The 17,301-nt window shown below is 29.3% G+C and overlaps 1 protein-coding gene across 6 annotated transcripts in view; it reads left to right on the forward strand.

The window, feature by feature from the left end:
* The window catches only part of kn (EBF transcription factor knot), a 203,680-nt gene that overhangs the window by 52,982 nt on the left and 133,397 nt on the right, over positions 1 to 17,301 (forward strand). For all 6 annotated transcript variants that reach the window (XR_013039290.1, XR_013039289.1, XR_013039291.1 and 3 more), the window contains one exon: positions 16,484 to 16,557. Coding sequence is in view for 3 of the 6 variants with exons in the window: in XM_076535291.1 (XP_076391406.1) it covers positions 16,484 to 16,557 (74 nt within the window). In the remaining 3 variants the exon portion in view is untranslated. The remainder of the gene's footprint in view (positions 1 to 16,483; positions 16,558 to 17,301) is intronic.

A 17,301-nucleotide genomic window follows, 5' to 3' on the forward strand; every position in this document is an offset into this window, starting at 1 on the left:
TAAAATGACCTAATAATAAATATTATTTATTTATTTGTTTACGGGGTAAGTTTCGTTATACAAAAGAAATATAAGGTTGAACAGAAGATTTGACAGGTTTTTCAGTTACAAATTAAAGTTACAAATTAGAGTATATAAATTTAAGTTTAAGTTTAAAAAAGAGCGCGACGGAGAGAAAAAGTACGGTAGAATATAAAATCTAATGTATAAAACATTCATAACGCATATCAATACGAAAATATGACATAATTGAAAATTAAGAAAGGCTGGAGAGTGTTTTAAAATGCTACAGGGTTTTTGAATATATTAATACTATGAAGATATCAAATGTTATGCATATATGTACATTATTCTGTGCGCATTCTATACTCTGTATAGAAATGCGATAATAATTGTAATATAATATTTAACAGTAATTCGAAATTATATAGTAATTATAATAATATAATGTTTAATAATTTCTTTTTGTATAATAATCGACAAACGAAATACCATTTCGCGTTGCGTCGGTCCTTTATGGGGTAACACCACTCTAGGATTTTCAAAAAGTCGATTTTTTTTTTTGCTAAAACAATACTTTAGGGTCTTGAGAACAGAATGCCGTTTGATTTATAGTGGAAAACAAATTTTGAATGATTCAATTATCAATTTTGCCGCAGTGCCTCAGAGCGCGCACTGAGTACTCGCGCGGTATGCTGCAATTCATCGCTTTCGTATTATTGTTATCATTTAAAATAATAAGTTTACTTGTTACCTACAAAACAAACAGAAGTATCCAGAAAGCTAAAGAAGGTGGCAAACACTGATCTGAATAGCCAAATGTATGGTACATGCATTGCAGATTAGCGGTGAACAGAGAATTTAAGGATTAAAATATTCATAAAACTTCAAATGCGTTTTTCTCGAAATCAGTTTTTTCATACTGGGCAGACGGATTTCTAGGTGACTATTGCATGGATTGAATTAAAATTTTTACAGTAGCTTCACAACAATATTGTCTTTGGAAGTACGTAGCTGTTTTTTGATTGAATGTAAACTTTTTTTTTTATAAACAATTTAGTGCTCATTTTTCATGCAAAAAGGCGATTCATTTCTTAAAAAACGCATAACTTCCACAAAAATTGATTAATCAAAAAACCCCTACGTACTTCCAAATCCAATGGTATACAGATTCTAAATTTTTTTGATTTTTTATCCCACGACTCATACATAACGAGAAATCCGTCATCCCGTGGGAGTGTTTTCACAAAAGCTGTTTCCGCCGATCGGCTCTGTCGCCTCCATTTTGTACAAAAATGACAATAAAAAATTATTTTGTCGTAGCTCAATATGTGTTAAAGAAACCCTCTGAAAAGAAATTCTTTTCCGTTTGTCGTTCTTCCAAAATAAATTGTCAAAGTTAGGCCTCTTTTTCGAACTCTAGAGTGGCGTTACCCCTTAAAGCTAAAATGACTGGTCACGAGTTTCTTATTTTCCACTAAAAATTTGGTAACACGCTTTTTTTTTAATCTATGATTTTTGTCGAGATGAAGAATCAATGCATATATTACTTTATTTTTTACCATTTGTGTATTTATTTTTCTTCTGTGTTTTTTACCTCAAATTAAGAGCATTATAAGACAGTAGATTTAGTGCTTTAGCCATCGAAAATACTTCTAAGACGACGCGAGGGCTCCATTACGTATCTATTATTACATATATAGGCAGAGCATGGACAAGAGTAACATTTTTTATATTTGCCCCATATGCTAATTATATTGTAAAGAAATCGAAAGCAGAATTATGCACATACGAAGGTACATTTATTGGTCTATCATTTAATCCAAATTTAGCTTTCCCGAAATACGTAGTTAAAGAACAATGACCGTTCTTCACAGTTAATGTTCTTGTAACTTTTTTTTATTATTTGAAATTAGGTATTTTATTTGGTATTTTATTAAGTACTTTGTTAGGTATTTTACTTGGTACTTTATTCTATTTTCGAAATTAGGACACCAGATAATGTGAGAAATGTAAGCAATTAAAGACACATATTGTCAAAGTGTGTTAGGAGTATGTAATGTGATATAAAAATATCAAAGTTCTGTTGTGGAAATAAAATTGTTGTTTATTCGATACTCGTAAATCTCTGTGATAAAAATGACGTTATCTGCTTAAATTGTACTCTCTAAATCTAAATCTGTGAAAATGAATTGGTCATCAGTGATTAGTCACTTTTATTAAGTTGTAAGCATATTATGTGCTTATATGTAGAACAGAAAATAGTCGCTGATTCAATCAGTTAAATAAATTATTGATTTGATGTGTGAACGCTTCACTACTTTCGTTAATGGAAGTGATCCAGTTATTGTAATAATTAATTATTAATTATTAGTCAGCTTTATTTAGCTACCAAATTAGTGCGTTTCACCGATTTCTTTTTATATTGCTATATCCTACATAAATAATAATATAATAATTTCAGCGATTTACACCATTTAACTATAATATCGTGGTGAAAACACGTGGTTCGTAAAAGAATCTAATTTAATAATGCACTTTCATATCTTCATTTTGGAAATTCTATATTATTATTTCTTGGTATTTTGGTACTACTGCGTACAATTTAGTAAATGAAGCTAGGTAGAGTCAACGTGATAAATGAACTTCACTTCATAATAATTTTAAATAATGGTACATAATGTAGCAATTTGGAACAGAATGTGAACTAGATATTTCACTTATTCTTTACCACTGACTCTTTATAAACAAGCTCAAAACACTTTCGTAAAAAATACTACATATTTATAGTATGTAGCTACAAATATTATATATTTCATTGATTCGTTATTGGTGTTATAACTGTTGTTAGTTTGATGGGAATTAGTGAAATTTTAATTGTTCCTTGTAGTGTTTAAGAAGTACAGGAAGTAAAATGAAGGCAGATGAAACATATTTTTATCTGCCTAATTATTGGACATATAAATCTAATATTGACATATAAATTGACATACAAATTTAAATTTTTATTTCAATTCTAAAGAATTATTTTGATTAATAATAATATCTTTTTATTGATAAAATCATCCTTGTAATATTTACCGCCTGTATTTAATGTTTCACATATTTTTTAAAGCTGTATAAGTGGAAATTTCACTGATTTATTCATTTAAGCTAAATTGATTTTGTCATCTACATTCACTGGTTTTCAGTGATAAATAAAGCAATTTTTCTAAATAATGGTACTGACAAAGGAACGAGATACATTAACCGTAGAAAGAATTCGATACTACAGATTCGCTATATGTATAATAATGTATATGTATGTATATTTATACATATAATTATATAATAATATATCATATAACTGCTGAATATAGCTGCTATAAAAAATGGGTGAGAAATAAAGTAAACTATTTTGTTCCGATTCAATTTGAGTTCGTGTTATTAAGTCTTCTTTAACATCATTTAGCACGTTTACAAAGTTAAGTTCATTTGCTATTTCTGTTGAACAACATACTCTTAGTGACTAGATCTTTAATGAACCAACTGTTTTTGATTGAAGTGACAGGTCAAGTATTAAGATTGAGATTTAAGACTTACATAAATCAATGAAACTTTTGTTGCTCAAATAAGTGAAAGTTTACTGACTTAATTAATGACTTATTTCGCTAATTTAATCAGTGATTTATTATTGTGATTTAATTAGTCCCTTATTTCGCTAATTTAAACAGCAACTATTCATTTGTTCTTCAATGACATACTTATATTAACGGTATTCGTATTGAAAATACAAACAAACGTAAAACCTTTTAAAATTGTGATCATGGCTATTCACTGTTATATAACTGCTATTTACATACAAACAAAAAATGAAACGTTAACTTGTTGAAACGGTGATTATTTACTAATGGTCAGTAGGCTTTCACTGATTTAAATTTGGAGAGTTTAAATAGATTACTTAATCAATAACATTTTTAACGCAATTGCAGCCAATGAGAGTTCTGTAAGTTGCTCATTAAATTTGTACAACCTGATATTTTTACTACCGTGTAATATATTTACATGTCACATAGTTAGCAAATACGTATATATTTTCCTGTTCGAATTTTTTCTTTAAATATTTGTACTAGAGATCTATTTACAAAAATATATGACAGTAAATACTTACTTAAAAGTATAAGTAAAAGTATCGTAGTAATCAAATATTAAATAATTGTATTTTCTTGTACAATATAGTGTTTGACTTACGCTAAAGCATTCAACTTTTACTCTTCATTCCATGTATTACTGTTTAAAAATAATACATTATAACAAAATATACACTATACCATATTTAACATTGCAAAAATTATATATATTAACATGTCAATAAAAATATCTGTTCTATTACATCGATCAAAGTTATAAAATATGAAACTTTCTGTTTAAGTATAATAATTTGTCCACCCTGTTGTGTCATGAAATTTTATGATTTAATCATTTATATAAATGCATCAATTTGATAAATTCTTTCCCTCGATTCTGAAATAATATTTCGCGGGCAACTAAACGTTATTTGGCTTTTTTACTCAAGCGAAAGCTCTAATCCACATAATTCTCAACGTTTGTTAATTTCACAGGGTACGATACAGAGTAAGAACACATGAAGCTAGATTTGCTAAACACTTCGTACGAGTTGTTGCGCGAAAGTCCATACACGAGCAAAGTAAATATATATCGATTCTCGTGTCGGTATGTCTTCCTCTCGCTTTGCCAGAATAGAGGAGACGCGTTCAATCGAGGCTTTGATGTATAAATTGCAGCTTTCTCGTTTTCGATCCCACCACCCCATCCAACTTTCTACTCCCTTTACTGGCACGATTCCTCCATAGAGACGGAAAGGGTATCCCGGCATCTATCACTTCCGCTTTTCTTTTCCTCGTGGACAATCGTTCTAGAGAACTATCGAGGCGTTTACTTCGCTCAAGATTCCGTTTCATTCGTTTACCGATGTTTCCACGGAGACCAAAGCTAGCTACTTACATTTTTCACATTTTTATTAAAGCCGTTCGCGATAGATAACTCGCAAATGGTCTCAGTAAAAACTTTTTTTTAGAAAGCTGACATACAGAGTTTTCTGTCGAAAATAGAACCTGAATACTTCGTTACTTTTTAATAATGGAAGAGTTTGAAAAATGTAAAATCGATTCTTCATTGCACTTTACGTGAATGAAAAACTGGTTTTACAGAAATCGACACTTCACGAAACATTTAAAAATGAAATATTTCATGTGTAAACGGACAATATGCAATCCCATTCGAGAAAAGAAAAATTTGTATTTTCTTTCAGCGGCGAAATAAAAAATAGTAAAAATATGAAATTCAAAAAAGGAGGTTGTAATTTGAACAGTTGCTATTGTACGGGGACATAAAATGCAGAACTATTTTCGCTATGACACTCAACATATTATTAATGAATGGGTTATTCATTTGCCAAAGTGATTGATTCTATGAAAAAATGTATAAGTTGTGAAAATTGTTTAAAAAATTTTTTTTTAAATATATATTCAAACAAACACTGTAAAATTTATTATTGCAAAAATTATTACAAACGTTAAAAAGTCTATAAAATTGCACATATTGTTTGTCTAAATTCTTATCGAATGTAGATCGATTCAAGCTAATACTGTAGAATTAACAATGTAAAATTGTTTTGGTGTAGATATAAAGTGTTCAATTAATATTTTAAAATATTAAAAAATGTTATAATTCTAAAATTTTTATGTGAAATATTAAAACAATGAAAAAGTTTTATGATACTAAAATTTTACTATAAAATATTACAATATTAATCTAATATTTTATAAGATAATAATAAGTAATCATTATTACACTAACTTTCACATAATTAATAGGGAAAATTAATAAGCGCAAATCTCGAAACAAAAACGAATAACTAACACTGTCAAATGTATTATAATTATTACAAAGTTTGAAAAAATTCGTCATATGGAAATAATATAAAGCTCAGTATTTTATTATTTGTTTATAATCTTAAATACAGAAAAAATACGTAAATGGGTTACGGATGCAAATTGAAAATAAATCGCGTAGAAGCATCACTGTTGGATTCAGTCCTTTCTAAATCTAGCTTAGCAATCTTTCTTCTAAATATAATATATAAATGGAAACGAATAAATTTTATTCGTTTTGCTAAATGAGAGCGGTTTTTAGAATAATTTTATTTAATAATTTTAATTAACTATTTCACTTTGACTATAATTCATTAATGACATTATTTTTACTATAAATTTGATTTTTTCAATTAAATATTTACGTACAAGAATTGTACCTTGTTTTTATTTTGCATGACAAATATTAATTAAATATTTATTTGATCGCTATCATCAAATTCTAACAAATTTACTCTCGCAGTGAAAATTTATCTATATGGTCAGACATACTTATAATGGTACATATTATTAAGAATGTAGATATTATATTTTTCAGTTTTATTTTTTAATTTGGTAGTGTACATGAGGGACTCAGTATTATGGACTTTCAAGACTTTCACTTTCTTTCCATTTTTTTCAAATAATTGATTTAACTGTACCATCTAATCAAATACAGTGCCAATAGAATACAACTAGTCTTTTTACCTAATACACTAAAAGCCACTATTTTGGAAAGTTTCAGTATAAAGTGTGTTGAATGTATGGTAATCTTAAGATTTTCTTATGCAGTAAAATTCCATACTTCGGAATTTAGGAAATATTTTACTACTCTATTCTAAAATTCATAAACTTTCAAATATCTAATTTTCTATATTTCCAATTTGTCAAATTCCTATATTTTCAAATGTGCATATTTCCAAATCTATTAATTAGCGAGTTATCAAATTTCTAAATATCAAAATTTCAAAATCCCCAACTCCTCGAATTTTCAGATTTGCAAGTAAATTTTCAAATGTTCAAATCTCTAAGTTTCAAAATCCCCAAATTCACAAATTACTAAATTCTGATATTTCGAAATATTTAAATTCTAAAATGATGAAATTCCAAAATACATAAACTATTGAGTTAAAACATTTTTGAATTCCGCACTCAAGAATAATTTGCTCCGTCAGTTTTGATTTTAACGTTCAATACTTACTGCCAGTGAAAATCATGCGTTTTATAATAGGATCATTAGTAAATGCCGAGCGTGTGTTGAATTTTATGCTTCAATTGACGTAACATAACTGTCATCTTGTTATACTTCCATGTTATCTAATTATCTTATACTTTCTATCTATCATTTTATTTATCATACATAAGCTGGGTTACTATTTTATAGTCGCGATTGATGAAGGTATTATACCAACAATAGTCACTCACATTTTTAATATTTTATTGTGCTGTACACCACTGCAAAGTCACCGTTCTCATACTTACTTAAAATTGGTGGTAACGGAAATTTATAACCATTCAAAATTGTATATTAGGCCATTATACATTTGTTATTAACAAGAAGCAAATATAAAGATCCATAAACGTTCTAAATACTAAAAGTAAGTTAAAAATACCTCCATATCAGAAGAAAATTTCATAGAAGAATGCGGAGGTACGGTTCACAAATTCCAATTCGGAAATGCGACCGACTTTTCCTCGAGACTGAATCAAGTGGTCGGTTATAAATCCGCAATAATTGGCTACACTGAGCTGGCTGCTGAGCCCATGGCGAAGCTCTTCCACTCTTAAGCTGTTCTTCAATTTCTTCGCTCCTAGCTTCAAGGTAGGTGGGTATCTATATCTACTTTCGCCTGGCGGAGCTGCACAGAGTACCAGGAGCACTCTCGACGAGAAAGTAGAAGGAGGAAGAAGAGGAAGGGAAGGATGGAAAAAAAATACAGGATGTCGAGAACTGCCGTGCGTTTCTCGTTGAAATTTCCAGAAAAATACGAGCAGCTTCCACGGAAGCAAAGGGTAGCGTGCAGCTGCGGCTGAATGGTGCTAACAACGTACGTTTTGTAAGCGCTCGAGAACGAACTTCCGGCCAGAAAGAGAGGAAAGTGGAAAGGCTGGAATGCGCTTTTTCGCGGGATTAAAAATGCTAAATGGTAATTAGTTCCGGGGATAAAAAAGCAGTTACAGGCTGAGGGTATCGAGGATGCAGCGCACCCTCGTTATTTTAAATGAATAAACAACAAGAAATTGTACATAACCCTTTTAAGTTTCTACTTCCATCCACCACTGAACATGATCGGTCTAAACTTTCTTTTTTCAGGATATTAAGAAGATTTCGTGCATACTTATTCTGCTCTTCATAGTTAAAATTACTTATTTGAAGAATTAAATTAATTGTTATAACCGAATACATACTTAAACGAATGATATAGACAGTTATGAAATATTACGTTTTTAAAATTAATCGAGAAAAATATGGACGACATGGAGAGAAATGGAGTCTTGATTCTTTCGAATGTTTCGAAATATTGACATAATTGATTTTAATTTTATTCAGATTTTTAGGATATAAAGTGGATAAATTGGCTGGGGTCGTTTCATATCCTGGTCTGATCATTAAGGATTAGTACATGGAATGTCTCAAAGAAAACTACCTTATGCTGCACAATACACTACAAATTATTACGTTAATGGTGTAATGTCGATGTAGTTCCCGAAAAAAAATTTTTCTTTAATTATTTGATCATTAATTTCATGATATCGATCACCGATAAACATGATTACATCCAAATGTTAAATAATATGACTAAATAGTGGGTAGAGAGCTGGAACAGTGGTAAAATGTTATTGAATTTATAATACTGTTTCGGAACGTATGCTAGAAAATACCTAAAATATGATTCAAGATAGGACACCATAAATTTCGAAACGTAACTGAATCGAATCCAGCACCAACCCCTGAATGTCAAACAGTCGTGTGTAATACTGAAATATGAGTATTTAACTATAGATTAAGGAAATAATGAGTTGGAGATAAGTTAATCCTTGGCAGATAAGATGAAAAAGAGAGAAGGCCGCCAACCCCTACGCCAGTGGACATCTTTTCAGAGGGTGAGACTGACATTGTATGCACATTGTTTGGTGGTGTATAGTCAGACGACGAGCGTTGCACAGAGCCTGTCTAGTAGGGGATTCCCAGGGGACGTTTGGAATCGATTTGGGATGGAAATCATTACGGCAGATTTGAATGACTATCTTCGGAATTTATCTCCGCCCTCCCTAGTACTTCTTTTCTTCCTCGTTTTACTGCCATCTTCGAGGGTTCATCGAGAACAATGTTACGGTTATGTTACTTAACTCGAATTTATTTTTGCTCGATAACAACTTTTATTTCTGTATTTATTAGGATTATGCAAAAATTGTAGTTTTCTTTACGATTTTCTGCTTTATTTTTGTATCATATTCAGTGTCTAACAGACATACGATGAGTTACAATACTGTTTGTAGCCTGTCAATTGTTTAGTTTTTGAAATTTATCTCTTTATAATCATTATGATAAAATTTGTATCTTCATCTTTCGCATTAATCTTAAATTACCATCTTTATTAGTATTTCAACTAAAATAGTTATGATGTTAACACTTTATTATACATATAAATTTTGTATATGCCTAAAATATTTTGAAGGTAACTATTGTTTTCTTAAATAATACTATATTCTTTTCTATAGATTGCTTTGTAGAAACATTGTACATACCAAAAATATTAGGATACAATATGACGAAATTTACAATTGAAAAGATATTTCAAATATTTGTATAGATTACTTCAATTTTGAATTTAAAACATTTTGTAAATACTGATTATTTTAACATTGAAACAGTTTTTTATGCAGATTATCCGAAGGAACCGATCTGTTTAAAGAAAATATGTTCCATTAAAAAGAGTAGATATTATTTTCAAATCATGGAGGTATCTCCATCTATTTGGATAAAAAATATGTTCAATAAGAAGTTCTTATAGTAATAAGTTTGTGGACTTTACTTAAAAGATTTTTTAAAAATAAGAAATAATTCTTGAGATAATTATATGAAATAATTAAAATATAGCACTGTATATACATACACACATTGTATATACATATACTTCATTGGCCAATACATGCAATGTACATTGTTCAATCCGATATTGCCTTGAATTAAAAATACAAAATGCTTCGATGTTTAGGTGATTAAGCAATAAGTTCATTATTCAGCTGATGATTTTAACTACTTTAGGTAGTTTTATTAGTAATTATTGTTGCTATTATATTTTATTTACATAAATATTTAATATCGAACTTATTTTATCCATGTGTAAGTCTGAAAATTGATGATCATGAATATTCTTGTGACTTACTATAGTAAACTAAGTGATATTTTTTCCTTATATTGAATTCGCTTAATAACCATTCCACAATTCATTTTAATAGACTTTTAATGATAATGTGATCGGTTAAGTACATTAATACACTTAACTATTTATCATGCACTAATTACTTCTCTAGAAGAAGCTGATCGTATGATATTTTAAATTTCGAAATAATACAATTTCATTAACATCTTCGGAAATATTATAATCGTAATTATCAGAACATTATAAAATTTTATAAACAAAATATTCTTTTCTTTGGAATTAAAAAGGTTTTTGAAGTGTTTAAAATTTCTAAACATTTCATTTGCTACATCCTTCTTTGAAAAGTAAACTCAAAGAATGTAGTTTCAAGTTGCATCATTTTAATAATCATTACATGATATTTACTTTATAATACTATATTAATTTAAGAAGTAAATAGATACCCAATCCAATATAATTAAAAATATAATTATGATAATTTAATACACAAATTTTTAAAAATTCGTAATATATAATATGAGAGAATTATTTTTATTACAATACATAATGCATCATCAGTTAGTCAATTACATTAAAGAAATTTTTAATTTCAAAGAAAGAATTACGGACTTGGAAATCTGCAAATAGTTTGAACTTTATTCAGTCGAGGGTTAGTGGGGACACATAAGTTTGATTAAATATACGTTGCCAAACATCGAAATGAGAATTGTTATTAAACATTAATATGGGAAATGTTGTTATGTTATCCCTATTAGTCCTTCGTAAGTAATTCCCGTGGGAATTGGAGGGTCGGAGGAGGCCCAAACGTTTCTACTGGGACTAAAAGGCGACGGAAAAAAGGCCCCTTAGGGGTTGATGCTGACTGGTTACACCCTCAGGACGAGTCGTCTGCCACCCTCTACCTACTTGAACCAGCTACCCCTTGAGACGTTCGACGACATAACCACGTGATATTTAATGGATAACTGTGTCGATGAAAGAGATGTAACTCTAAACAGTATCGCTTTAAAGACCAGACCCGCAAGCAACAAATCGTTACTCGACTAATTGCATTTAAATCTCTTTTGGGATCAGCGAATTCGACCTGTTACAACCTTGAACTACTTTTCTCCAGTTAACTGACGTGTAACGATACTATCGAAATTCGATAAACAGTACAGTTAACCAATATGTTATGAACCATGTAGAGGATGTACAGTGCTGGTTAAAAGTATGTGAACATTTTAGTCCAAATTACGTGACAGAAGTTAAGCAAGATATTTGTATTGCATGTATTAAGTTTTTCATTCCTGTTAATTTGTTACTGCTGGTGGATAATCACTCTAAATTAGGGATCATTTGAAAATGCTTTATTTGTACCGTCAGTCAGTTCTATTTGAATTTTGTTTGAAAAAAAAATAGAACAATGGGCGATGAAATATTTATTTTCAGTATTTAATACTGTTTTTATTTCGAAAACAAAAAGAATATCGCTTAAAGAATTTAAGATAAAAACATCGGTAGTTAAAAAAATTCGAATATCGAAATGTTTTAATTTGCATGTATTCTTTAATCCTTATTCTAAAATAATGTTTAATATTTTCTGAAGATAATAATAAATATGAGATTACAAAATGTTAACTGATCAAGATATGTCTTGCAAATAGACGTATTTCAAGTATATTACGGTTCATTAGAATAATTATACCACGTAAAAATTTACAAAATGAAAGAGCCTTAATCATATACTTTGCTATATAATCTTCATAATCTTAACACCGTAATATATTGCTACGTATAATCAGAGTATTCTTAATCTTCTGCTTTATACTCATTTATATACATGTTGAGTAATACCTGCATATATAATATGTAAGATTGTTAACGCTCGTGATTGAAATAAATTCGTTCGAGCTTTGTTGAATATTGCACGTGGTGTGCCGACTAAATTCGTGTTTATTTTAAAGTAAATAACTATTTCCTTACTCGAAGGACCACTCCAAAACTTGGAGAATATACAAACTAATACAAGATGTTGCTATGTCGAATATTGAGAAGCGAAAGACATTTTTCTTATGAACATGAAGGTACGTTACACGCTTACAGTTTTTACATGGTGAGGGTGAGGGAAAAATACTTAATTTCTATTGGCTGTACAAATGGGGTGGAAATGGAGGCTTGTGACGTATGAAGAACATGGGTTTTTCCCAAAAAATGACCATAGCAAGTAATAAAACCAAGCAGTACCTCGACATGAATAGAAAATGAAAATAACGGACTCTACTGTTAAGCTTAAGGTTCTGGCAATCAGATGTAAGGCAATAAACTAAAATACTCGATACAATGTAACGACTCCTTGGGTGTTATTGCTGCTATAGGTAAAGAAATTAACCGAAGGTCTGACCCTTCGCTATGGAACTAAATTCTAAAATTTTAATAACGGGCCTAAACAAAGATTTTACTTTGTTTAGTCAAAATTTTGAGCTATTTTAATGTCATTAAATCGTACTACACTGATTGTTTCAGAATCATGTTTGATATACAACACCCGGATATTAGCATTTGTTTTCCCCGTTTAGTAATATTACATCTCAAGCTATCGTACAGAGTTTAATATTTACGGTATAAAAAATTTAACTGTGAAAACTTTGAACTTAAAATAGTTATATGAAACCGCTAAAAAAAAACTATACTTCACTTTTATATGTATGTACGTATACATACATATAAAATGTATATCTATTACATTTTGATGATAAATTGCATTAAGCCATCTGTTTAAGCCAATTTTGAAACATCAAAACATACGTGTACTCGTCAAAGCACATGTATATTTAATTTGTAATTGCAATTTATGGTAAAATCATAGTTTTTTATTTTGCTGATATCTAATCATAAATTGTGTTCATACATTACTTCAAGATAACCTGAAAATTACATAATATTTCCTAATTCGCTTTCAGCTCATTAATTCCTTTAAACTCGACTGCCGCAATATTTGTCTCTTAATTCAAGACTTTATTTAACAGTAACCCAAATTGAAGTTAAGATCAAGTATCTTTTGCCGAAACGTTAATGGAAGTCACGAGGAAAAAAATTTGTTTGTTTAAGTAACTACGACCCCTGTGTCTGCTAAGGTTAATGCGTACAAGGTAGACACTTATGTTAATTATTCCCGGTACAAATAAGATCGCGTGTTGTACGTCTATTAGAGGAGGAAACAACCGAAGGGCACGTAAGATTTTATCCTCCCTTTCGCTTTCCTTCAATAAAGAACACAGTACTTTTCCTCTTCTGCTCTTCGATCCACTTACCTCTTTATTCATGTTTATTTTCATCCCCCTATTTTCCGGGCTTGAAGTTTCCACTTGGATAAGGACGGGGATTCTCCTCTGATTTACCTACCGCCACGTAGGACAGCCATCGTAGTTCGTTTACGTTTCAATTTGGTTATTTTGTTCGTATAAATATTTGATGCCGTTCTGAAAGTCGCACCTAACTGGCGAATGAAATGTATTTTGATATCGTGATTCAACTGCTCTTGCGGAACCAAACGAATTCCCAGGGTTACTGTATTTCAAAGTATTTACATTTTATCGCTTCTTCGCCAACTCGAGCAATTTAGATCATAATATGACGTAATTTGGGCATAAATTGTTTTCTAAAATTGATACGATTAACGGTGTCTGACGTAAATAAATATAGGAAATATGAGGAATAAATCCTCTTCACTAATGATTATCATTTACTTTTATCCGTAAATGAAAGTTTAAATTAGAATGCGGATTATAGTCTGAGGACTGGAATAAGTCATTGACTTTATTGGAACTTTGGTAAAATATCATATTAAATTTTTACTATTAAATTACTTTTTGTCTAAATACTGTTCGATATAATACTATAAATAGAACTAATTCAACAGGTAGATAAGTAACTGTTTGCAGAAAACTAATTTAACTCCTTGAGTGACATGTCGTCCATGTTTACAATTCACTTTATTTACGAAGTATAAATAGAATTAGTTATGTATAATTTGCATGTATCTATAACATTTGTAGGACAAAACAAATAATGATAGTAATTAAAATTACTTACCTAATCTTCTTCCGATTAAAATAAGTCCAATGGATTTATAAACATAATTTTCATTTGCTTCATTATAATTTAATAGATCATTTTTTAAAGAACACTGCAAATTTTACAAGTTAACCTTGAAAATTAACTACGCCTATTTTTTATCTAACTAATATCTATAAGTTGTTATAATGCATCGAAATCTGATTGTTCTTAATCTTTTGGTTTAGCTTTTTGGTTTCTTGAAAATCATTCTTATCAATTCAAGACTTATTTTCCATCAAAATGTTCTACCTTCGAAATATCTGCTTGAAAAACACCTTAAAAAGAGTCAGAATGTCGTAAAGAACACCTAATTTATATTTAGTTATTTATTTAACGTGATCAGTATTTTTCATGGTTTCGTATTTTATTTTTAAACAAGTTTATTTGTCTTACATCAAAACATATCTTTTAATAAATGAAACGAATTGAATATCATTGAATAATCATTATTTGATTGAATTGAATAATAATACCGTTTTATTTGTCTTAAATCAAGATGCATCTTCAAACAAAAAGAACAAATATATTCGATTGAATTTAATAACGTTGCCGTGCGAATAAAACGTTTCAACAGGCATTAAACACTGTTCTAAGGATTTCATTCAGTAAGATCAAAGACGTGCTATCTACCAGTGCTGTATTATTCTGAGGCTAATCCGAGTTGTCTCATTCCCCAACTGCAAGTGCATGAATACAGGGTAACATCGTGTTGTCATTAAATAAAAATCAATCAGAAGGTCGTGAAGGAGGCTTAACGGATTTGCTTAGGCCCGGTCGCCCACAGCTTAGTAGCGTTATAGGGGAAATGGTCCCTTCGCGACCTGCACCCATGTAGATAGTTCTCTAACGTGTTATGTATGTTCTTACACGGTTTCCATCGGTCCCTAGATTATATTGAATAACAGCAAAAACAATGATTAAGAATGTTTACTTTATTTGACACATTTACAATTTAATTGTTGCTACTTATGTACAGTCGAATTGAGTATTATTTGAAATAATATAATGGCACTTTCAAAGAACAAAGATATTTTTAAATAAAGAATATATTATTTATTCGAATAAATTTTTATCTAGAAATATAACTTAGGCGAATATAACAATGAATAATTGGGTATTCAAATTGTATTCCAAAATAATAAATGGCAACAAATTGTGTTTGTAATCAAATCTTACTTTAAATAAAAATGTCTGAATTAAAAATTACTTGTCATTTTACAAAATTTGGTTTTATGCAGAATTCATTATTTTTAAAACTTTGCTTTCATATGAAATTCGTTATTTTTAAAAATTTTTATTTATATAACATTTTTATTTTAATATGTATAAATAAATTTTTATTCGAAATAAAAATTGTTCTTGTTTCTCAAATTTCTCTACTTCGCTCGAAGTTTGACAATTATGTAAAATAATTCTCTATTCTGTATACAGTGAATGAATAAAGGTATTAAACGCATATGGCAATATAAGAAAATAGAGAAGTATTTAACCTTTTATGCGAGGTAGCACAAAATTGCTAAAACCGGGATAATATATTAATACGATCACAAAATACGAATTAAGAACCTATAATAATAATGAAAAAATGAAACCTGAATTTCTCAAACACTCGACTCATTTATAAGATGAAGGGTAAATTATAATTTATGCCTGTTTACATAAAATATTTATTCACTTACTATATTTGTATCGTGAACATACATTTATAAAAATAAATGGAATTATGCGGATTTAAAGTCTGAAAGTTACCTACTTGAATTTAAAGTAGGTTTTGTTTACTTCACTATCATCGTAAAAATTTTCATTTTATAATTTTTATTAATTTTCCTGTACGTTTTCGGAAGAATATACTTCTGCATATGATATGCTTCTTTTAGAAAAATTCTTGCCGATATTGTTCCACGGAAAGTCTTTCTATTATGGTTCTTATATTTTTAGCCAGTCCATAAAACAACATTAGGAAATTTTCGGCAAATTGTTCATTAATGATTTGATATTTCTAAAACATATTTTACAATTAGTGATTTACTTTATAAATAGAATAATACTGAAATATATAAATAGCGGATAATATTTTTGTTTTAGGCTATCATGTACGAGGGACAAGATAAAAATCCTGAGATGTGCAGGGTCCTTTTGACTCACGAAGTGATGTGCAGGTGAGTTACTCTTTAATCATAGCAATTTGTATTTCATTGCCCACATCCATCTAGTCAACAGAACTCCTTAAATAAATTGTCACTACACATCTGATATTGTAAATACCTCTTAATTTACATTAACAAATTATAACATTCTTTTTCAACAATAAAATTCTTAAATGTAGTCAATGGTTATAAAATATTGTAAATATGACACGCATATTAAACTTTTGTTTATTAATAATTAAAATATCCAACGGGGAACTGATATATGAAATTTAAAAATCAACTAATTATATCTTTAATAATTAATGTTTAAAAGCTTTGAATAGGAACTTTTGTTATTTTTTTTATCGCCAATTTGCTGGAAAACGCATCCGTAACGCAGCTGTATCTAGCGATTATACATGATACCTCCAGTATGAAATTTTCACCACGTCTAGTATATTTTGTTGATTTGTCAATAACATTATTCAGAAAAATTGTCTTATATATCATTGAAAATCTAAATGTCTCAATCAGTGAAATTTCTACTTACTCAGATTTGGAAGGTGTATGAAACATTAAGTACAAATATTCGGTAATTTTAAGATATAAATAATCAAAAATACATAATTTACAAATAAATTAGAATGCAAAATCAAAATTATTAAAACGTTGTTGATGAAGTGTTGAAATTATTATTTGACTGATAGTTGAAAACCATCCACTGTATGTTTGCACAAAAATTTCTACCGGCGTATCTACCTCAAGATCAGACTT

Source organism: Megachile rotundata, chromosome 9, assembly GCF_050947335.1.
Source record: "Megachile rotundata isolate GNS110a chromosome 9, iyMegRotu1, whole genome shotgun sequence".
NCBI lineage: Eukaryota > Metazoa > Arthropoda > Insecta > Hymenoptera > Megachilidae > Megachile > Megachile rotundata.